General features: G+C 33.5%; 2 protein-coding genes across 2 annotated transcripts; both read left to right on the top strand.

Moving 5' to 3' along the window:
- Positions 1–339: 339 nt before the first annotated feature.
- Positions 340–18,900, top strand: LOC120258861 (symplekin). Its single transcript, XM_039266313.1, has 27 exons — positions 340–522; positions 1,363–1,522; positions 2,524–2,616; positions 3,653–3,755; positions 3,894–4,056; positions 4,729–4,900; positions 5,694–5,819; positions 5,914–6,561; positions 6,645–7,262; positions 7,432–7,497; positions 7,986–8,102; positions 8,845–9,090; positions 9,820–9,867; positions 10,187–10,327; positions 13,211–13,372; positions 13,478–13,540; positions 13,616–13,726; positions 13,823–13,906; positions 14,041–14,088; positions 15,689–15,763; positions 15,898–15,993; positions 16,071–16,151; positions 16,231–16,302; positions 17,649–17,693; positions 17,965–18,048; positions 18,131–18,234; positions 18,601–18,900. The coding sequence occupies exons 1-27, from the start codon at positions 485–487 to the stop codon at positions 18,713–18,715; spliced, it is 3,879 nt and encodes a 1,292-aa protein (XP_039122247.1). The 5' UTR covers positions 340–484; the 3' UTR covers positions 18,716–18,900.
- A 4,906-nt stretch (positions 18,901–23,806) lies between these two features.
- LOC120259475 (transcription factor bHLH168-like) lies at positions 23,807–24,760 on the top strand. Its single transcript, XM_039267087.1, has 3 exons — positions 23,807–23,894; positions 24,108–24,434; positions 24,541–24,760. Exons 1-3 carry the CDS (start codon positions 23,832–23,834, stop codon positions 24,628–24,630), a joined length of 480 nt encoding a protein of 159 aa, XP_039123021.1. The 5' UTR covers positions 23,807–23,831; the 3' UTR covers positions 24,631–24,760.
- Positions 24,761–25,288: the final 528 nt, after the last annotated feature.

Here is a 25,288-nt window from a genome sequence, read left to right as displayed (position 1 = left end):
TTATTTTGTAAAAATAAAAATTAAAAATTTAAAAACAAAATTAAATAGGGAAACAGGTTTTTTTTTAAATAACATAAATAATAAAAAGTCAGACTACTTCTCCCCTGCTTCCTCCTGATAAATGAACGCCCTCTTATCGGATCATCTTACAATATTAACTGAGGTTAGCGGGTAAATTTAGACGTATTACAATATTAACTCTCAGATGGGACCCACTGGTCCAACCAAATCCAGTGGGTTTGACACAGTGGCACTGTTTTAGTGTCACGCACACGGCACGTGCTTATCATGTTAATATATAAATAAATAATTTAGAAGCAGTTCATCAGAACCCAATGATATCTCTCTCTTGCTCGGCAAACTCGTAGTTTTGCTTCTATTTGCCCCCAAATTCGATCTCTAGGGTTTTTGTTTCTACCTCTCGAGCAAACCCTAGGGCGCTCGAAAGAGGCTGTTTGATCATTTCTGCCACACTGTGGCGACGATGGGGCACAATGGCGATGATGCTCCTCGAGTAATTTCGTAAGTCTCATCCCTTTTCTCCCATCTTCTTTCTTCTCGCCGAATTCTTGCTGCAAGGATGTGGTTTTTGGTGGAATGATGCAGAAGAATCTGGATTTTACTGTTTGGTCAATCAATATGATTTGTTTGGATGATGATGCTATGGTTTTTTGGGATGTTTTGGCGTTACAAATTTGTTGTCTTTTTTTCTCTTTACTTTGTCTGCTCTTATATGATCGGCTGAACCTTTGATGGGTCTATTATTGAAAGATAATCTTGCTGTTCGTTGTATTTTGTGGTAATTGTTAAACCTTTTCCAAAGAGAAATTGATTGTTTTGGTTTGGTTGAATGTTGCACAGCTTTCCTTTGGGAACCCAAAACTTATGGTTCTGTAGGGAAAGACTTCTCAAGGTTTTTTTCTATCTATTTTCTCAGACCCAGGAGCTGTGAGTATTGGATGGAAAATATAAAGGGTAGCATGTGAAGGCATAATAATTTAAGGAGATGGTCGTCTTTCTATCAATTTAAGATAGCTGATGACAAAATTAACTTTATTTAATGTTTAATTTTTATTTTTTTTGTGATGTACTACTATATCACTTTTGCTCATTGGAATGCATTGGCATTTGAATGTTTTAAAGCAGCTTGGTTTTCCTTCACTCCAGTCTGAATGTTATGATCTGTTTTGTGAAAGGCACCACTTTTTGTTTAGGTTATAATTTTCTGTTGCATATGCATGCTGATGATAATTGGCTGTTAAATGCTGCTTTGTGGATGCAAATTTTATTGATATTGGGATTAGGCTTGGGTGATAATGGTCATGTTGGTGTATTTTCTTAACATTCATTTGTTGTTGACAGATTGTTGAAAGAACTCGGGGGAAGGCCGAAGGAAGAATCACTTGGAATGGTTCCAATTTTGTTGTCATCTTTAAAAAGTGATGATCCTCGTGTTGTCACACAATCTATTATCAGTGGGACAAGTTTATTTTGCGCTGTCTTGGAAGAGATGGCACTCCAGGTGCTTTTTGTAGCAGAGTATCCCATCAATGGATTTTATGCATTTTGATGTAACTTGTAATTATTCCAATGTTGCTGTGACCTTTGACACTCACTATTTCTGTGAATAGTAAAAAAAATTGTTTTGCCAATGTACCTATGAGATGTGGTTATTTGTTCATTTGGTTGTTTTATGATTTTCCTCCGATGGATGTTGTGGTTTCTGCATTATGCCTATGAGAAAATTAAGTAGATCAAGCGAGTGAGTATAGAAGTGAAATTGGACAACATTTATCACCTCAACTTGCAGGGCCCCTATTAACACCAAGTTACAACTTGATGTCATTTTATTTTGTTAATTTTCCATAAGCCTTTCTAGACTTGCACATCCTAAACCTATGAATAAAAAAAATGCTATAAAATTAATATGTGACAATTTCACATTCGTGGGGTCTGATGATATGTTGTTGCACAAGTTCACATGAGTTACTTTAGGCTTTATATAATGACAATTTGCAGCAAGGTTGAAAGGTCAATGTATCATTCACTGACTATAGAGGATGAATCTTCTACTATAACTAAATATCATCAATGCCAACTGCTGTAAGCTGCTATTGTCTTTCAGTACTTATTTGAGCTTTCCTTGGCAATGCCTTGTGTTATGCATAGCACTAAATGCCCAAGAAGAATATTATAAGATAATTGCTTTATCTTTCTTCTCATACTTTGTCTTGTGGCAATTTCCAACTTACTTTTTTAGTGGAGCTATAGTTAAAAACTAAAATTTTCACAAAACTTGTTCATTCTTCTATGGTCTCAAATCAAGTCAAAATTCTTTTTCTTCACATCAACTAAGGCTATGTTCATGTAAAGTGTTCTTCCTTTTATATTGATTATGAAAATTTATTTCTGTTTTTTCTCAGTCAATGTTATGGCCTCTCAAGTTGATTCACTAATAGCGCTAAGTCTCATTTTATCGATTTTAAGCTGAGTACTTATGTTTCAAATTTTCTGTAAATGTAGCTTCACAATTCTGGTCAGATTGGTAGGTGGCTTGAGGAAATATGGGCTTGGATAATTAAGTTCAAGGATGCAGTTAGTAGCATTTTGTTTGAGGTAAGTTTTTAGGCACCTTTATTTGATTCTCTTTAATTTTCTGATACATAATAATATTAGTTCTTGTGCAAATGCAGTTTTGTTTTAGCTGATTTCCTTTTTTCCCCAGTTGGTCATATTGTAAAATTATTTTGTTCTAAGTTTTGATATAGGTGTGCATTTTGCAGTAGGAAGTTGTTTCCTAATAGAAAACAACCAGCCTTTAGTATTTCCTGAATTGCATGTAATGTGAAGATTTCTGTGTGTGTGTGTTTCTTTCCAATTCCTTTTTCTGGGAAAACCTATTCAGGATTGTGATAAGTGAAGTATTTTTATCTCCATGGCTGCAATTACAACAGTTAATCTAATCATTTGAATTTTGCTGAATGAAGAAGTTGAAAAGAAATTAAAAACCAAGATAAAAGGAAATTCACTGGATGACCTACAAGGCAAGAAATTTGAGCATGTGTCTCATAATTCTTGGCATATCATCCTATTAATCTATTGCTGCAAAGTTGGATATAATCTAATGCTTCACAAACTTGCTTACAACTAGGTTGGTCTATTATCATGACCTTTTGAATTGTTTTACACAAGGTTGATATTCCATCTATTACTACTAGAATTTGGCCAGTACAATAAAACCAATCCCATCTCTTGATGGTGATTCCCTGGTGGATGTTTGGTGGAGGGGATAAAATTGCGGGTTAAAAGAATCTTTTCTAATATTTGGTTAGAGGGAAAATTTTTGTTTGAGCTAACCAAACTTTGACTTAATTAATAGTCTTTGAAATTAATATTTTAGGATTTAAAATTTATTTTTTCAAGTAATAAAAATTATTTATTAGCATTAGTATTTTTTAAATTTAATTATAAATATATTTATTTAAGTAATTAAATCTCGTTAAAAAAAATGTAATAAGCTGTAATGTTATAGGGGATTGGGTTTATCCCCCAACCAAACACTAGCTTGAGGATTAAATGATGGTTAACCATGGACTCATGCATATGTCTATCAATAATTTGCTGATGTGAACTTCTGAATTTTATGATGTAGCCTTGTTCTCTCAGAGCAAAAATGCTTGCTGTCAAATTTCTTGAAATTTGTGTATTGCTTTTGACATCTGATGTCAGTGGTGGTGAAGTACCATCTATAGAAGGTATGCTTCAACTTAATAGACAAGTTATTATTTTTTAGTGATTTTTATGAAACCTTTAACAAGACCTTACCATCCAGGCCTGCATGCCTTAGATTTTAGGAGTAATTAATTGCCTATTTGTGGTCACTATGCAAACAGGAAAAGATGGAAGCTTCAATATTTCACAATTAGTCAGAGGTCATTCAGTTCTCACTGCCTCTGTATTGGCAAATGAGTCAAATAAAGCTCTTGGCCTTTTGATGGAGATTTTGCAACCAAAAAATGGCCTTCATGGTTCACTGAAGATTGTTATCATCAATTGGTGAGATTGGCCAGAATTTTTTATATTGATTCTCTCCTGTCATTAGAATTGTTTGTGCAATGATGCTGTCTTAACCTCATAACTTCTTGTATATTGATGCTGCCCTAACTTCAGAACTTTTTGTATGTTGATGCTGCCCTAACTGCAGAACTTTTTGTATATTGATGCTGGCTACTTTGTTTGGTTAAATTTGGCAATAGAATTCTATTCTTTTTGTAGGAATTCGTAAATAGGTAAAATAAGACAACTTCATAGTGGATTTTTTGAGCATGCCATTGCATGACAATGTAAGAATTCACGTTCTCTGTTGCGTTTGCGATCATTTGTTGTCCCAGTGATAACTCATTATCATATTCAATTGCTGCATTCTTGTACTTCTATCTACATAATTTGACATGGGAAAGGTAAGGCAATATATTAATCATGGGTGCTTTTGGGCATGTAACTGCACATCAATGCAAGACTTTGTGCCATTTATTGCTTTTTTGTGATCTTGTACTGTCATAATGATAGCTCATGGCTATATCAAATGCCTGCATTCTTGTATTGCTATCTGCCTGTTCACTTGGACTGCTCAATGTAATGTGGATGACTTTACAATTACGTAGTGTGAATATCTTTATGTACTGTTCTATATTCTCTTTGCTGATATCTTTGTTTTATAAGTGCCAGTCTTGCAGCCATTGCAAAGAACAGGCCGGATCATTATAGTTCCATTCTTTCTGCCCTACTTAATCTTGACCCTAGTGGGAACTCGATGGGAGGTCATCCAGCAAGCATCCGCTATTCTCTGAGGACTGCTTTTTTAGGATTTCTAAGGTGCACAAATCCATCAATCGTTGAGGTGACTACATTTGCTTCTGCTTGTGAAGTCATTTGACTTTCTTCCTTCTTCTCGGCAGAATTCTCAGATTACGCAATTGCATGAAATAACAGTGCACATGACTAAATTGTGCTTGTATCTGAATTTATCTTTTTAAAAACTTTTTATGTTGTTCGAATAGTGTACTATCAAGCCAATGACATGATGTTTTAAAAATACCATTAAATTCATGTTCTCATTGGCTGTATAATAGTCTGTTATCTTTTTTTATTAAATAGCTATTTTAATAAACCACGAGGTTCATACAGGTTCGTTGACGTTCTTCTTGTTGTTAGCACATTGAAAAGCACGGTTTTGCCTTACGTTATATAGTTACACCTTCATGTCTTCGGCATTCATCAAGCAGTTCATTGTCAGGAACTCTTAGTTGATGAGACATTAGATGAGGCATATTAAATGCTGAATGAATTGTTGTTGTTGTTGTTATTGAGCTATTGTAAAAATTTCATTGACCAATTTAATGGTTTATAGTTGCATCATTATTATTGCTATTACATCCATAGATTTACTACTCACTATTTTTAATACTGCTGGAGCCACTCAATCACCTCTACTGTAGAATATGACAACCACTGTATATGTACTGTGTACTTAAACTTGAATCACAAGAAGTAAAATGTCAAATGCTATGCCTTCACTGAAGTGGATTTATTTTCCTGGATTGAAGTGGCAGTATTTGATTTTTCTGGCTTATTATGTTTTATTTAAATTGAATGACCTCTCATGTTGCCTTTTTTTCCCCTTTTGAATTTAGTCAAGGGACAGATTGCTGAGAGCTTTGCAAGCAATGAACCCAGGGGAAACAGCTGAACAGCTTATGCGACATGTGGAGAAAATGTCTAAAAATCTGGAACGCTCCCGCGATATAAGACCTGGCAAGGTAATTGGAATGGAACTTTCCGCAAACAATGCTATTTGATTGCTTACACCATTCTGAATAAATATTTTATTCAAATTTTTGATTTTATAATCAGGATGATTCACTAAGTGGGCAAGCATTTATCTTTGGTGATTCAATTAAGAAGAGGCATATGGTTCAAGATGATGATTTTAATGTCAACCCTGATGGCAGGCCTGCTAAAAGAACAGGATTTATTGCACCTGTTATCCCTAACCAGAATTTTCAAATGACTTCAGGTATCATACAGGATGATAATGCTGCTGCTGATGAAGGTGATGATGATGATAGTGCTCTTGGTGGTTTTTCTGTGAAAGCATCTGTGATGGATAGTGATCCGGCTCCTTTGAATGAGATGATCAACATGATTGTTGCTCTTAGGGCAGAAAGAGAAAGAGGAAATAGGTCGCTTGACATCCTTGTATCAAGAATCGAAGCTGACCTATTGGCAGACCTTGTAATTGAATGTATGAAGAATTTACCAATCAAAGGCTTTCCTTTATATAGAAATCAAGGAAATGTACCTATCAATTCTCAAGCATCTTCATCCAGTCTTTCAGCACAAGCAGAGGCTGGTGTACCAGAATCAGTTTCTGTTGAATATTCCACTTTATCTTCCTCACGTGAATTAACTACTGCTACTGTTACAAGTCCTACCAATCTAGTTTCTGATTTGCCTTCATTGCCTACTATCTCTTCTGATGTGAAGCGTGATCCTAGAAGGGTAAGATGATACAAATGAGCACCTTGTAATAAATTTATATCTACTAATAATTTTGATTGATCCTAAAGTGTTCTAGTTTTTAGGATCCTCGTCGCCTTGATCCACGTCGAACTGCAGTGCCGCCTTCTGGACTGCATTCTCTTCCTTTGAACTCGGAGGAGAATAATGAGTTTCAATCTGGACTGGACCATTCATTAATTAGAACAAAAACAGCTTTGGAGGTGAATAAGGTTGAGAATCCAGTATCTCTGATTTCTAAAAGTGAACCAGAGATACCTGAGAGTCCTTTTAAAGCTAAAACTGATGTTTGGAATCCTAAAGAAACTTCAATAGATAACAGCTATGCTGTGGAAACTGTGCAAACTTTAGAGATTCAGGGACCTTCCAACCCTGAAGATTCTGCAACACAGGCCATTGATGAAGAGCCGGTAGTGTCTACACCACCAGATGTTACTGTCAGTGAAGATCTCCCTAGCAGTATGGTGGAAGCTGACCCATGCCCATCCCTCTCTACCACATTGATTTCTGAAGATATTTGCCATTCAAGGCGCACTCTCCCACCATTTATTGAACTTATAGATGAGCGGAGAAGGGCAATTAGTAAGTTGGCAATTATGCGAATAATTGGTGATCAGCAATCGCAATCTACAAGTTGTAGTCAGGCACGGCTTCAAATACTTGCACGCTTGGTTTCCCTTGTGGTAACGATTCTTTTTTCTTTTTCTTTTTTAAATTTATTTATTTATTTTTATTTTTATTAACTGAAATTGATAATGCTACCATCTGCGATAGATTTGCAACTTAAACTACCTGCAATTGCAGGATGAGTAAGTCAGATTGTTCTAAACCTGTAATTCTACTTTGTTTCAGACTGATGGTGATGACATTCTGACAGTGCTACAACAAAAAATGAGTTCAGATTATTACCGTCACAAGGTACTTTTTGTTATGTCAGATTTTGCCTTTAGGTTCATTAGATCATTCTTCCTGTTTTGAACATATTAGAGAAGAATCAATGGGAAGTATTTTAAGGGGCCTTATGCTTTCTTTCTTGTTTGCCTAATATTTTTGTTTATTTAGTGAATAAGAAACTTGAAAACAGACAATGGAGATACTTTTCTGTGGCAAATAACTTCTAGAACCAATGCTTAATGTTCATGTGGGCGGTTTTTTGAAGTTTATTACATTATTTGATGAATATAGGCAGTAGCTATTTCTTGTAGTTACTTACACCTGCTTTCACATAATAATCAATAAGAAGCTGGGCTTTAGTGCATTTATGAGGGTCCTTGTGGTTTCCTGGTTTTGTATTGTTGGGAGCCTCCCGTGTTTTTCTGCCTTTATATGATGGCCATGAAAATTTATACTATCTTATTTAATTTATCCAAATATTTGATGTGGTTGATATAGCTATATTTTTTCAGGGGCATGAGCTTGCAATCAAGATTCTATATCAGTTATTCACCATCATACACTCCGAATTTGATGAACATGCAACCTCAGTTGCTTCTAGCATTTATGACAATTTTCTTCTATCTCTTGTAAGTATTCTTATACTTAGAGTTCTATTGTAACTTCTGCCTGCATCTGTGATTGATGATATCGTTAAATGTTTTATATAGTTGGTAAAATTCAACTTCCATAATCATTTATTCCATTTATTTGAAAGTTAAACCGAGAGAATAAATTCGAATCTAAATCAGTCTCAATGTACCTTTTACCTTCATTTATATCAGAGATGTCTAAGTGGGTTTGAGATTATGCTCCTATTATTAATCTTCATTTTCACAATTATCTCTTAGAGAAGAAGAAGAATTTAGAAAAACACAGGACCTTACTCTTCACTTTATCATGTAAATTTTGTTCTAACTATCTTAGATAATGAAATTGATATCGATAAAATACTTATATATATATATATATATATATATATATATATATCTTTTTGGATAAGGTGGTTCTTTATTTACAGAAAATATTTTCAACTCAGTGATGATCTTGAATCTCTTGTCAATAGGATTCCATCAAAATAAAAATTTTCCATTGATGATTGCAAACCTTATAATGATTCATTTAACATTTTGAATTTTCATCTAAAATGTCTTTAACTTTAAATCATCTTATTCAATGGTTTTTTATGGATGAGAATTGAATATTCTAGTGACGGGGTTTTCATATAAGGTTGGGAAGTCCATATGGTATTGAATCATGCACATAAGGAGTACAATCCACTTGTATGTGTGCATTTTTATGTTATGTGATATTGGGATGTTGTTTTGACAGGCAAGATCAGTACTTGATTCCTTACCATCTTCAGATAAGTCATTTGGTAGACTTCTCGCTGAAGCTCCATACCTGCCTCATTCTGTAATTATGCTGTTGGAAGATCTATGTCATTCGCATGGCTATGATCGGAATGGAAAAGATACATTTGATGGTGATCGTGTCACTCAAGGCCTTGGTGCTGTATGGAGCTTAATTTTAGGACGCCCACTCTATCGCCAAGCGTGTCTAGATATTGCTCTGAAGGTGAATTTTTACCAACATTTAAGTCTCATTCTACATCTACAACATATTAATTATTAAGTGGAAATTTATTGGTTCATTCTTATTTACAGATCAAGTAGGAAAATGGTTTGTACTATGACTTAATTATATCGAGTTTTTCTCGTTTGCATGCTTACATCCACACTTGCACTTGACAATCTTGTATGTTGATTACAATGTTGTTATGTTGTGTGAATAGCTGCATTTGGTTATGTAGTCAATTTTGGTGTTACTTGGGCATGATTAGCTTGTTCTCTTTTCTGTTTGCTTGATAAAGCACATGATTGCTCATTATAGATAAAAGATGATTTGTTACCAATATCTACATTGTTTAAAATATCTTCAAATGAAGTATTTTGAGTTTAATATTCATTGTTCAAATTTTAATATTATTTATGCTTTTAAACCCCAAAAAATGTGTATTTGAATCATAATAAGCTGGTCTCATAAACAAATGAGATCACAACTTACCCATCTAGGGTTATTTTGTATGAGTTGATCAATTACTTAAAGTATGCCAAAGTATATGAAATTTGGTTTCAAGATATGTCAAAGTTTTGAATGAAATTCATGATCACTTATGCTGGAGTTATACTGGAGTTCTGTATCTAACCTATTTGCACACCTTATGGACTGGTAATTTTTATTCTACTCATCTGCAGAATGATGGTTGGTTTTTGATATTAGCTCCTATTTTTAATTTTGTACCAGTGCGCTGTTGATTCTCAAGATGAAGTTAGAGCTAAAGCGGTCCGATTGGTATGCACTCTTGAAAGATTGCTCTTATTTTCTTGCTTGTCATCAGCTTAGTATTTGTACTATTTTGTAAAATATATGCCTCTAAAGTAGAGAATGGTACCTGGTTCACAGTTGCTTGAGGATAAGAACGTGTTAAGTTCCCAAAGCACTGGCCAAGCAGGAGGCATGCATATTAGACAACCATTGTATCTCTTGCCTTCAATCTTTTGGAACTTGTCATGTCCTTAAGTGCTGGAATTTTTTATGTCCTTTAACTATGATCTCTGTAATTGATCTTTCTTCCTGACAATTAACATTATGTTGTTTTATATTTGTTCAGGTGGCAAATAAACTCTATCCTCTAGATTATGCATCAGAACATATAGAACATTTTGCCAAAAGTTTACTGTTGTCTGTAGTTGATCAAAGAGGTTTTGAAGCAGAACTCAAACAGGAAAATTCCAATGAAGAGAGAAAAGAAGTACTATAACCTTTTCTTCCTTTTATGTCCTTGTTTTGTTATTTTCTGAAATTATTATAGTACATTATAAAATTTGTTGTTTTAGCTGCTTAGCATGCTGACATATTCAAGCTTCTCAAGTTGATCCTTATATTTCATGTCGTAGTTGAAGAAATTACTTTTGCTAGTGCTGCTCATTAATTAGTACCATTGATCTAACTTTACGTGCCCTTGGTAACCTTCAGTATTCACATCACATGTTTAGACAAATTTTTGTGGAACTGATACACATGCCATTGTTTGATGGGTGAATATTTTCCTGTATTTGTACCACAGTGTTTTACCTTTACATGTACGTCCTCCTTGGAAAACAGCTGCATGTTCTCGTACTTTTGCTTTCAAGGCAATTTTTTTGCTTCAAACGCCTCGTGAATAGAAAAATCTGATTTCTTGAGATAGCTACTAACAGTTTGCTTAATCTCATGTTTCATACTACGCTTTCATAGGACATGAGTCACAATTAGTGATATACATGTATCAATTGAAATATGGTCTGTATACAGCTACTTGTTCCCAGAAGCCAAAAGTGCACGACATTAATTGATAGTTCTGTATTATATTATTTTCAGTGACTCAAAATGGAAACTAGAAAATTTCGAAGCTTTTTTAGATCTGAAGTTTCCCAGATTGCAAGGAAGATTATGTGATACAAGTATGTTATTGTGATAAGAATATGCTGAAGGTTTGCAGCATGTAAGGAAGTATTTGAAAGAAGTATGCTTGTCATCTAGAGTTTTGTTATTGTAAGCCCCTAAGGAGATGCTTTTAACTAATCCTAGCAAATCTTGTAGGCTCTGCCAAATATAGTTATCGTTATTTCATTGTTTTGGTCGTGTGCCAAACTTTAATCATTAGTCATTTGACAAGCCTGGATCATTAGAACTTAAAAAATAGAGAGGAGAAGCTTGTTTCACAGTCATCTTTGTTATGCACTATTGGCCTGAAATGTCAGTTATGGAACTGTGCATTCAGCCTTGGCAGCTGCCCAAGTCTCCTATTATATGCTTCATGCACCTTTTGCAACATTTTCCTGTTTTCAACCGATATCTAGTATTGAAGATGCTGCTTCAATTTCTTGAGCCATTTATGCCTAACTTGTGGAATTACTACATAAAGTTAAGTAGCATAATTGTGATTACTTGTCAAATTTTCTAATTAAATGACGTTTAGAGAGATAATATTATCTTATATTTAAAATAGATACAAAGTTAAATAAAGCAAACTAAGAAATATAACATCAAAGAAATTAAAAAAAAAAGAAACGATGAAAAGATGAGGAAGATTTTATGGTATTTAATATGATTAGAAAAATAAGGAGATAAATGAAAATATTAAGTAAAAAAAAGATGAGTAGATTCCAAAAACCTAAAAAGATATAAAGAAAAATTTAATTTAGTACTGAAGTTTCAATTCTAGAATATGATCAATGGAGCCAGCTATTAGAAGCAAGAAAGAAATAGAATCCTGGAAACAACTTTTGAAGTATACAATGGTAAAAAGTGTTTTGGTTTCCCATGTAATCAACTGTCCGTTTCCCATGTGGTCTAGATGAAAAAAAATGCCTGTTTTCCACGTGGTCTACATGAAAAAATGCTCGTTTCTCATGTAGTCTACATAAAAAGATTTCTGCCTCCCATGTTATATGTTTATGTTTCCCACAATTGATTTGGTTTCCCTCGTGGTTTCCTTTTTGGTTTATAAAAGGATGTTTTTGTTTCCCAAGTAGTCTCTGAAGGTGTAAAAAAAAGATGGTGTTGTTCGTTTCCTGTGGTCTTTGAAGCTGTAAAAAGGTGTTTATGTTCTCCCGAAGTTTATTTACATATTTCACCTTTGCACAAGAAGGGTGTTTTTCCTGTCTCCTAAGTATGTAAGAAGGTGTTTCTGTTTCTCACATTTGTTTCGATTTTTTCATGTAGCCTACAAGAGAAGTGTTTACATTTCGTATTGTTCCAGAAAGGTGTAAAAAGGTGTTTATATTTCCTAAGCTTGTTTTCATTTCCCACCTAGTCTTTATGTGGCGTTTCTATTTCTCACATTTGTTTCTGTTTCCCATTTCCCATTTGTTGTTTATGGGAAAATCCCACATAGTGCAATGCTTTATGAGGGAGGTGATATTTAGTTTATGACAAACATGTGTTTTATTTCCTTAATGATAGAAGGGGGAACGTGATCCTAGTTCATACTTATTACTTCTGCCCATGGAAAGGAAAGTGTCTCCTATGTATCATCTTGCTTGTGAGAAGAAAGGTGCCATATTTCCCAAGTATCACCTCATTTCTGGTGATGCGGGTGTCCCCATTTTTCATGGAACTCCTTGTTCTTGTGGAATAAAGTATCCCTTTGTATCACCTTGAGCATGGAGGTGGCTAATGCTTTTTGACAATTTCATCTTTTCGAGGTCTTAAAAGCGGCTGTCAACTGGCTTCAATTCTTTGTTTCACAAAATCATCTTACCTATTGTATGACACAGAATGATTAAATTTCTCTTTCAAGTCTTCAATATTATCTGTATTTCATCTTTTATTTCAAGGATTTTTATTGACACCATGAACTTACTGGTTTATATTCATTTTATAACTTTCGAACCAACCTTTTAGTGTTGACTGATTGATGAAGTTTCCTGTTTGATAATATTCACTTGAATGGCGGTTATAACTTATTACAGAATTTAGTAAATGATAATTAGTGAATTTCTTTCGTCTTTTGTGTGTTACTACCAGCATTTTTTTTCTCTCCTATTGTCAATTCACACATTTCATTAATCTTGCATACCTTTCTGTTTCTTTTGGTTTGTCCTTTTTCACAATATAACTAATTAAATTTGGTACATACTCATTGCTCCAGACAGGTAATCTGGAGACTTCTTTCAGCCCTCGTGAAAATACTGAAGTGGGAGTTTCTGGAATGGACTCCACCATAGGCATCCAATCCTTGAAGGCTGCTCCTCTTTCAACTCCCACTCATGTCCAACATCAAACGCCTTTGTTCTTTGCTCTTTGTTCTAAGGTTTGTGGAAATTTTTGTTTTTATTTTGCCTTTGTTATTAAATAACCATAATTTCCATTTTTGTTACTTATTCAAAGGCTTCTTATTCTCTTCTACTTTTTATAGAAGCCAAGTCTTCTTCAACTTGTGTTTGATTTATATGGCCGATCACCAAAAGCTGTTAAGCAGGTGCATTTATGAAACTTATTAATGTTATTTATATTTCTTGTGTAGAGCACTTCGTCTAACTAATTATTTTTGTAGTCTGTCCATCGCCATCTCCCAGCTCTTGTGAGAACTCTTGGACCTTCATATTCTGAGATTTTACACATTGTTTCAAATCCACCTGAGGGAAGTGAAGATCTCATCATGCTGGTACGTATGTTAATTCATTTTTTTTTTTTACAGTATTTCATTATCATGGTGTGAATGTACTTCAATAAAATTTTGACAATGGCTTATTCTCTGAAGGTTTTAGATATTTTAACTGAGAACGTGACCCCTGCTGCTGATCTAGTTGCAGCTGTTAAGCATTTGTATGAGACTAAACTAAAGGTCGTGAACTCTTATTACCTTGATTAGTTTACTTCTGTTCATTACAATTTATTTAATGCTGTTACTTCTGGTCATTACCTCCTGCTACATTTTTCTATACCTCTCTGTTAATGGTGTCCTTTTTCTCCATACAGGATGCTGCTATTCTGATCCCAATGCTCTCTTCTTTTTCTAAAGATGAGGTATTTTCTTCATTCATCTAAACTATAGAATTTATTCATGTTCTTCTAATGTTTGCCTTTTCTTCTAATGTCTTCAATTGAATGCCAGAAAGTTTTGAGGTTCTGTGGATTTGCATTTGTTTTTTTGTATCAATTCAATAAATAGCAAAATCCATTCATCATTAAATCACAAAATAGAAATAACATAAAATTTTTAGATAATGATATTTGAATTGCTCCCTATTTTGTGTAATGAGCAAACAATCTGATCTTAAATGTAATGATCATGTCCATGAATCCTGTAGTAAGATAGTGAATTGTGAAGGAAGAAAAAAATATTGGAGTATAATGCTACAATCCTCCATTGAATCCAGTCAAATCCAGTAATTTGAGTTTAATTTTTTTTAAATCAAAGAAAATCTAAATCATAACCAATACAACTTTGTTCATCTCAGGTTTAGATCTGAGCCTAAAACAAAATTCAAAAGCATGGGCTTGTTAAATGCCTGTCCAATGCATAGGTCAGGTTGTCGAATAGAAGCCTTTAGACTTGGTTTAGGTTTGGCTTAGATTGTTGTTAATTGTTGGCATGAACTTGTTCTTTGAAACTCCACTTATTTTTGTTTATTTATTATTATTATTATTTTGGAACAACTCAATAGCATTTTACTAGTGTTTCTTCCTTAGAACAACTCTGATGCTTATGAGTTACATCTAGTACCAGTGATTCTATCCTTCAGACAACATAATTATCTTTACTGGCCAAGTGACATACATGGAGCTTTCCAAGCACAAGAATAAATTTTGGCAGTCTTTGGAGGTTTATCTGTATTTTTGTCACTTGGCCTATCAAGGTTTTGTGATTGAGAAACAATAAAGATGGCCTTGTAATTCTCTTGGTTTAACATATAATGGCAGAAGGCTGGCTGAGTTGTTCCTTCACTTTCTTCCATATTTTCACTGAATTTCCAACCTAGTCACATTTTGTGAGCTAGTGTTTTATCTGGTTTTTCTTTTTCTTTCCTCTTTATTGAACAATTTCCTATATGGAGCATCAGTGCCTCAAACTTTGGACCTGTGGTATGTCATCCCATCTCTATGTACTCTTCAATGGTGCAACGAGTGCATCTTGAAATTTTAGGACTCAATACCATGACCAACTCATCATTTGGGTCATGTATATATATAAACTAAAGATGAGGAGATATTGTATGTTTGGCCTCTTTTAAGATTGTCTTTGTTTCTAGTCTAATCTGAATGTCTATTTGGTGCTCATATTTAGAACTTCGGTCATGCTCAATGTTAGAGTGTAATTATGTTGATAACATTGTGCAGTGGCAACAAACATGTAGGACGGTAATAGGGATTACCAGTGTAGTGTGCTCTATAGCCAAGTTATTGTTTATATTACATTGCTGCAATCATTTGTGAGATTGTACTTTCATCTGCTCCTAAGATTTGTAAGTTTTTAGTTTAAATCTTATACTTGGGAAATTTTTATTCTATCTGATTGTTTCTGTTGTATTACTTGTTCAGACCTCTTGGCTTAGCCGGCAAGGGATGTCATTAAAATATTTTTGCTTATTGTTTTTAACATGCTATACGTTATTAATTTCATCAGGTTTTGCCTATATTTCCACAACTGGTTGGCCTTCCTTTGGAAAAATTCCAGATGGCGCTTGCTCGTATTTTGCAGGTATAATGTTTCTTTTCCAGCTCTAGAGATAACTTTTGATGGTTTTACCCTCCGTGGTGTATTCAATTGCATACTTCACTTGTGTTCTACCTGCCAATGCTGTATGCATACCAAACTGCCAAATATTCTCTCAGGGTTCAGCACACACAGGCCCAGCATTGACACCTGTGGAAGTTCTGGTTGCAATTCATGGCATTGTTCCTGAGAAGGATGGGATTGCACTTAAGAAGGCAAGATAATGTTTTAATGAATTAAATTTCTTTTCTGCTGTTACACGGTTAGACTTAACACTGGAGTGAATGTTCAGATAACTGATGCTTGCACGGCTTGTTTCGAGCAACGCACAGTTTTTACTCAGCAAGTCTTAGCAAAATCCTTGAACCTCATGGTATGCAGAGATCGTCAAATTTCACTCATGAATTCAAGATAATTGAACTTTGTAACTTGATGATATGTGTACCTTTCAGGTGGAGCAAGTGCCTCTTCCTCTCCTCTTTATGAGAACAATAATTCAAGCTATTGATGCTTTCCCTAATCTGGTATTTCTTCCTTTCAAATATGTTCTCTGTTTAGTTTGGTTATAAAATGCTCTTGGTAACAGCATAACAATTATTGTTTGTTAACAATTATTTTGGTAGCATACATGAAATTTTAAATCAACAAAAGCATTCTCTTACTTGTTAATTTTTGTAATTCATTTTCAAAGAAAAGCTATTATGCCATGTCTAATTGGTTTTTTTTTTAAATCATCATTTTCCATGGCATTAAAGATCTGTTCTACGCCAGTTAATGTATCTCCATTAGGGCAATTCAGTCTATAGTGAATAAGGTTTTGGTTGATTTAATGTGAGCTGCATCTATGCTGGTGATTCTAAAGGTAAATTACAAGAATGATTTGTATTAACAATAATTGTTTGTTAACGATTATCTAGTGGCTTACATGAAATGTTAAATCAACAAAAGTGTTCTCTATCTTGTGCACTAGTTGTAATTCATGTCAAAGAAAAAGATATTATGCAATTTTAATGGTTTTCTTTGAAATCATCATTTTCCACAACATTATTATTGGTCCCCATCAGTTGTCACTGTTGGGGACCTCAAGTCTAGTGAATTAGTCTTTTATTCATTGAATGTCAACTGCATCTATGCTTGTGCTTCCTGCGGCATGTTACATAGAATTATTTGTATTAACACTCATGTGTGTGTGTGTGTATATAGACACACACACATTAGGGGTGCAATCGAGCGGAGCCTTTAAAGTGTTCAAGCTCATCTCGACAGAATTAGTTACAAGCTTGAGCTCAGCTCGAGCCCAAACTTGTAAGCTCGAGCTAAGCTCGAGATAGTAAAATTAAGCTTGAGCTTGCTTTGAGCTCAGCCTCGAGAGAAGCGATTTATGATAAAAAAATGAGTTAAGCTCGAGCTCAAGCTCGCTTCAAGCATGGCTAAAAAAAGAAAGTATAAAAAAATTATGATTCCAAAATAAAGTATAAAAAAATAATAAAATCATAATGACTATTATTAATAAGTTGTTTTTTTAATACATGAATCTATTTTATACTTAGGGAAAAATGCACATTTAACAAGCTCTGTTTAGTAAGTTCATGACTAGTAGGTTCATTATTAGGCTTTGTTTTAGCCTACTTTTTAGTAGGCTTGTGAGCAAGTTCGCTTAGCATGCTCACGAGCTTGCTATAGCAAGCTTCTGAGCATGAGCTGAGCAGCATGTGGCTTGAGCTCTTCTCATTTAGTAAACAGTTAACATCGAGCTCAGCTCATTTACTTAATGAATGAGCTTTCTCCGAGTCGAGCTTCGAGTAGCTTGCAAGCGACTTGGTTCATATGCAGCCCTATATACATATAACCTTTTCTACTTTTATGGCAGGTTGATTTTGTGATGGGTATACTCTCCAAGCTTGTCGGTAGGCAGGTATGAAATCACAGCTTCAAGTGTATGTCATTGAGTTGGACATTTTTAGCCCATGATTGTTACACAATAACTGTGACATATATATGACGTGCAAAATTTCCGGATCTTGTCTATTATAATTGTAGTATCTACTTGTAGTAGACATTATTATTTGATGGATTCATTCTAATGGTTCTGTCAGTTTTAATTTTTAATAACCGTGTGAAACTCAGTATTTTCTGCGGATTTTATTTTATTTTTATTTTTTTAACATCTCTTTTCTCGGCGACAGGTATGGAAGATGCCCAAGTTATGGCCTGGGTTTATGAAATGCCTGTCTCAGACACCACCGCACTCTTACAATGTCTTACTGCAGGTGCTGACCAGTTGTTATTAACTCTATATCTTCATTATAATTGTGTTTTACTAATATCTTCAAGCATTCTTTCTTTGAATAGTTACCTACACCCCAGCTTGAGATTTGTCTCAATAGATATGGCAATATTAGAAGTCACCTCGCGGCATATGTCAATCAACAGAACATAGGAGCTTCTCTGCCAAGGTATTTCCTTATGTGACTCTAGTATATGTCAGAGAACTAGCTATTTAAATTTTGAGAGCACCAGTACAAAACTAAAAACACATGCATAATTTTTGGTGGTTTAATCTTCTTGTTTATTATGTTGGGCACTCGAATGACATGTTCCCGGATTCCATATAAAAAGTCTTAGGAACTCTCGTAAAGACAATTTGCTCCAGATCGACTCAAAAGTATCGCTTAGTATCAACTAGGTTTGCTTGTAGGTCTAGCCTTGTATTTTTTTGCTCTTCGAGTTCTTTTCTCATAAATGATACATGAAAGAGTAAGTTGTCAATGTAACAGATTTTTGAACACCTTCAATTGTGGATTGATTGGCAAAATTTTCAGGACAACACTGAAAGCTCTCGGCCTTGTCAACGAGCGTGGGCCACTCCCATTTGGTCAGGCCAACATGCATGCATCGGAGACAAGCTCATCAATTCATGGCCCAGCCCCTACGTAATGCTCGAAAATAAAGTCTTGGTTCATGACCCAGGACTCAAAAATTTCAAAATGGAAAAGGAAGCTGCCTAATTCTGGGAGACAAAAACGTGCTCTTTGAAAGATTACTATTTTTTTGTGAGACATGCTCAGGATGTTTCCAGGCACCAGACGAGCTTAAGAAGCGACAAAAAGATCGTCCGGGTTCGAGTCCTAACACTACCAGTAATGCATGCATGCTCACACCAAAAACAGTAGAAGATCTCATTGATGATAAACAAAGGCTTTGCCATCCTTAAGAAGGCACCTACCATTGGCAGCAGTTGCAGCAGTGGGTGTACAATTACTTAGTGTATTAATGTACTCTTCTTGATAAGTTGTATTTTTTTTTTTGTTTATTATTTTTATTAATTTTTCTTTTTCCATTTGCTATACCTGCTCATAACCTTCTCTTATAATTCAAAAATTTTTGAAGAAAATACCAATATTGTGAATCTTTTATTTAAAAAGTTAATATCATTATTAATCATGATAGCCACTAACCAGTGAACATCCACGCATGCACACCAGAGACGCCTGATTTTTAAAAGCTTTACACACGTGTGCAGGAAAAGTAAACAGTAAACTAAGCATATATATATATATATATATATTTATTTATATATATTTGTCAATGTCCCATGCCTTAAATTAAGCTGATCAGAGAGCAGCCGCAATTTAAAAGGGGACCAACCCCAATTAGTAAGTAATATAATAAAGTCTTTGCATAGACTTTGAGTTGTTTGTATGTTTACACCGGCCATCGCTCCTTCTTGCTAAGTTTGGCCTTGATCATGTCTCTAGCAAAAACATATCTACAGCCACCAAAATTTTCGGCTGGATTACGTTCTTTTAATTCATGTGCATGATGTAGGCGTGGCCATTTTGAACCGAAAACCAGAGTGAGCCCGAATCGAACCGGCCTAAAAACCGGAACCGGAACCGGAAAAACCAGTAATCGTCCCTAAAACCGGGAACCCGGAACCTTCATATAAGGTTTGGTTCGGTTTCAAAAATTTAAAAACCTTGGAACCCAGGGATTCCATATGTGATTCAACCGTAGCTTACATACTGGTTCAACCAAAGGTCAAAACAAAAAGTTCAGTATTATATTATATAAATATAATATGAATAATGTCATACTATATAAATAACTTCATTTATGATTAGGTTTTTTTATTTTGTTAATATCATTAATTAGTAATTAATTAAGTAATTGCATGTTTAAAAGATATTTTAAATAATTAATTAAAGATATTAACCAAATTGATTATTGATTAGGTCCCGATTCGAATACTTGATTAGTCGATTAGGTCGATTTGTGACATTCGTCCAACTTATATGTATTGTGCTATGCAAAAACTTTTATACTCATGCAAGAGGATAAGTTATAATTAATTGATTATGCCACAAATTATTAGTTACAAATTAAATATGGATTTATTAAAAACAATTTAATTAACGAGAAGTACTTAAATATTAAATTTTTTTAGTAGATTTCCATATTATTTTTTTATAATTTAATATAAAAAAATAAAGACCTGACTTTTATATATCTTCCATTTCAAAACTTACAAAAATTAACGTAGTTCATATTAAATTATATTTATTTTATATAAATGAAAAATATACTCGAGTAAAATGCTCTCATGTAAAAACATTTGAATCATTAAAAAAATATATAAATAAATAAAAATAAAATAAACATGAATATATGTGTGTATATATCAATTTACCTGATTTTGTTGATCATTTTTATATATATATATATAGATATTCCAATATATAGATAAAACTCCCAAGATTTTCAATTTGTAAACTATGCAACTTATATAAGTATACTAGAAATAAAAAGGATAAAAAAACAATTCCTAAAGAAAAAACAAATAACATACATGAACATTAAAAAAATAATAACAACAAAAATAAATAAAAACATCGAAAACCTTGGGTATACTGTATACCTACTTAACCGAACCTACTATCATTAAATGCAAAGTGCTTGAGTTAAATCTATGATTGCAAAGGGCTTATATTAGTATTAAATTAGTTCTTGTATTTTTGTGTTAATTAATTTGAATTATTGAATTATTTAGTTAAAAAAAAAACTGAACCGTATGAACCGTCAAACCGAAACCGTTGAACCGAACCGAAACCGAAACCGAACCGAACCGAACCTTGCCTAGGCGGTTCGGTTCCGGTTCAAGGTTTCATGCATGCGTGCTTTTTATGATTGATACCTTTCTTTGCATCTTAGTTGTTTCTTGGTTGTTGCTTAGCTTTTGTGTGTGTTTGCTGTTTAGTTTGTTGCTTAATAATGGTAAGCCAATTGTTAATCAAATTAGACTTTGCATGATAATGCTACAAGTTTTCTTAGTTTGACCATTAATCTGATAAGGATGTATCACACTCCATTGTCCCCTAAATTATATCACACACACATACAATGAATAGATGAATGAATGAATGGTTGATTTCATTAATGCTCTTAATTGTGAATATGTGAATTTATTTTTACTTTTACAATTTACCCATGGATGTAGCATCTTTTTGTACTTAAGTTGAAGTCCACGGAGGTCTTTACATATGTTTTTATTTTTATTTTATTAAATCAATGTTTTCCATCCACAAGTCGTTTTTACTTTTACAATTTACCCATGGATGTAGCATCTGTTTTTTACTTTTTTTTTTAATTATTTGTGGTTTTGGTTTTTGATAAAGTGGATAAATTATTTTTATTTTTTAAAATTTTTATTTAATATGATAAAATTACTTTCCATGGTTGGTAGTTATGAGGAAGAAATATCTGACCCGGAAAGGTGAACATGATGTTATTGCTCACTTTCACAAATTAAAAGCTCTAATAATGACCGGATAAAGGAATAATTCAAAACAAAAACGACATCAAAAAAAGGAAGTGAGAAACCCAAATAATAACAATGAAAACAAGTCTAACTTAACCTCATTGTGCTTGCATTTGATCATACCATTTAAAAACTCAATTATTAGTCTCTCTTTCGAGCTCTAAACATGATAACTACTAAATGGACAACATCAACATCAACAAGTGCGAACCGGATTATAAATAAGGAGTATTAAAAAAAAAAACACGATTAGTTGAATTTAATTGGTTGTACAACCATAAGTAGTGTATGCAACGTTTATTTTATGTGCTTTGGTATATCTTCCGTTTCAAATTTTTCTCATTGATTTTTTTTTAAACAACTCACTAAATTTCATTAGAGGCATCACTTATTTGTAGATAGGTTCCAACATTTCACAATCCTTTAGATTTTTCCTTTGAATTTTTTTTTTATGATTTAAATTTTCATATTAATATTGTCGTTTGTTCTTGTTTCTTTTCCCCAATGGACAAGTCACGCATACACACTACCATTATTAGAAAATTGATTTTAACCCCTTCGCACTCACCTAGTGAATGCAGAGATTGGACTGTAAGTCCACATTCATAGCCGGGAATTTGACGGGATTATCCCGTCAAATTTGGGTATTCTCAAGAAATCTTTCATTTTTTTCGACAGATGTCTTTTTGTCTTTCTTTCATAAAAAAATAACTAATATCGATAAATCGCCTCAATTTTTTTAAGCGGAAACACATAAAATTAAACAAAAAATATCAGAAATTAAATACAAATATCAAATATTAAATAAAAAAAGTACTATATAGCAAGTGAAAACTTATGTAGTTACACGAAAACATATATTGTTATATGAAAACTAGATATTTTAAACGGGAGGTTCACGTCATGTAATATAGTAATAAACCGGATTTGAAATTGACGTTGATCTGAAAGTAAACTGTTAGAAAAAGAGGGATTATCTGAGAAATTCAAATGCCAAGGTATGTCTGGGATGTTTTGAATCATTCAAGGACTTAGAATTCATTTTCCCTAATGTTAATTTTGATCTTTACAAAATATTAAGTAAGATTATTTATCATCATTTAGTTGATTATATATATATATATATATATATGGGAGATTCCTCAACTGCGGACATTCGTAGGTAACAAAAAAGTTAAGAATGTATGGGCGAGTGCTTTTAATTTATATAATTTTGTGAGGGGTGGGGCGTGTAAATCAGTATCGATGGCTGAGCTTCAAAAAATTACTGTTGATATAATGGTGGGACAATTGTCAACAAAAAAAACGTGTATCCCACTTTATTGTTTAGTGTTATTTATAAAATTTTCGGGCTGGGTTTGGGTCAGATGAATTTTGACCCGACCCGAGCCGAATAAATAAATAATATATATATATATATATATATATCATATATTATTTATAATATATATAATTATATATATAATATTTGTTGATAATATTACTACTTATTTATATAGAATTTATTTGAACCATTTATAATACTTGTATTGTATTTTTTTAAATGTTTGAAAAAATTTTAGGGGTTGTAGTAGTAGTTTTATTTAGTTATTTCAATTATTTCATAAAAAAATTATTTATTTTTAGGGTCGGGTTAGCTGCTGAGCTTAATGATAATCAAATGGGTCGGGGTTTGGATCAAAACACTGATTTAATACTGCACCAAATCAGTGAATATATGGGTTATATTTTTTTAGCTCTCAGCCTGGGACCCGATCCAGACCCGTACCCATGTCCAATTTCTAGTCTCCGTTACGTGTGTAAGTGTGTACGTGCGTGTGCGTGTGCGTGTGTGCGCCAGAGTCCAGTCCCACACGAAAAACAGAAGTCACATGGCCGGACAACTTAGAAGTTAGAATTAATAGCGGTCATCAATGGTATACCGTATACCTTCTAAAAATTGAGACAATTTTGCAAGCCCAGACAACTTATTATTTTGTCTCCAATGCTCTCATCTCTAGGTATATGTCTCTCTCTCTCTCTCTCTCTCTCTCTCTCTCTCTCTCTCTCTCTCTTCTATATAAGGCCCCCTTGTTGGCTATGTTTCTCCTTCTTTAGAGTACCTTCTAATTGTGCTATGTTTTTCCTTCTTTAGAGTACCTTCTTTAGAGATACACACACACACAGATGGAAGGGGGAAGGCAAGCACAAAAAGCTGGAGAGAAAAAAACAGTTGAGAAAAACAGGAGGCTACTCATGAAGGGACTTTATTCCCAACTCTCCTTTTTGATTCCCAAAACTCAAACATCTGGCTCAAAGGTATTATAAGTCCTTGGTGCTTTAATAAGATTCATGAGTATAATACATATAACAGAAATGAGAAGATGTGAGTGCATATGTCATGCATGAGTGATTTATGTATTTGTGTATCTGTGAGTGCATAAATTAATGCATGTGTGTTGTTAAATGATGGAATATATATATATATATATAGAACAGTAATTTGTAACATGATACTTAATTAATTTGCAGGATGCATTACCTCAAAGAGATCTCTTGGAAGAAGCCGCAAGTTACATTAAGAAACTTCAAGGAAAGATTGAATCTTTGAAAAGAAAAAGAAAAGTGTTGTGGGTGAACATACAAGGAATTCACATGGATGTTACTGATGATGATCATAAGTTTGAAGTCCAAGTGAGAGTCAAAGATGTTTTAATGGAGGTGGTTCTTTTGAGTGGATTAAAAAAGGGCTTAAAATTACATCATGTTTTTAGCATCTTAGAAGAAGAAGGTGCTGAAGTTATCAATGCCAATTTCTCCACTGTGGGTGACAAGATTATTCATACTATTCACTCTCAAGTAATTATTTCTCTCAATCTTTTCTCATTTTTTGTTTTAAAATTCATGATGATGGTTTAGTATTCATAAAATGATCACCTTACTATTATTCTATGTATTAATTCAGGCAATATCTTCAAGAATTGGTTTAGAAGAGAAGAGGATTAAAGAAAGGTTGGAGGGTTTGGTTTTGATGGCAAATGAATCAAATAGTTAAGGTCAAAAGAACAAGAAGATTAATTACCTTGATGATCAGATGTATTATGATAATTAGTTAATTTCCGTTTCTTTCGGTTATCATAAATGAGTGAGAGAGAGAGAGAGCGAGAGAGAGAGATGTTATTATTAATTAATTGGTTAGATATATATATATATATATATATATATATATCATGTAATATAATTTGGTCATTCCTATATATTAATTAAGCTCTTATGATCATTCCTTTCAGTGCTGGTAATAATCTCTCATGTATATTTTATGGTTAAGATCTTAATTAGTCATGATCAAGATTGGATTGCATGAGACCATCAATTGAATTGACAAGGCCGTACAAATTAAATAAATAAATCAATCAATCCATTACTCAGTAATTAGTTAATGACATTGGAATCATTGGATTGTATCCATACATTTTTCTTCGTCTGCTAAAGAACTCAATCTTGGCTTTATATATCCATGTGTTCCAAGTTTAATTGGAGACCATCTCTAGTCTATCTCCTATATGTCTCCATCTCTATCTCTTCACCATTCCAAATTTTTGAAGGTTGACCTAATTTATCGTACACATTCATATAGACCAGAATCACTAATAAGTTTTCATTAATATAAAATTCATTATACCAATTTGTTGATCTTGAATTCTCGATCATTA

The sequence above is a fragment of the Dioscorea cayenensis genome, chromosome 4 (assembly GCF_009730915.1).
Source record: "Dioscorea cayenensis subsp. rotundata cultivar TDr96_F1 chromosome 4, TDr96_F1_v2_PseudoChromosome.rev07_lg8_w22 25.fasta, whole genome shotgun sequence".
Taxonomy (NCBI): Eukaryota; Viridiplantae; Streptophyta; class Magnoliopsida; order Dioscoreales; family Dioscoreaceae; genus Dioscorea; species Dioscorea cayenensis.
The sequence above is the reverse complement of the archived record's forward strand: the minus strand, read 5'-3'. Positions and strand labels throughout refer to the sequence as shown.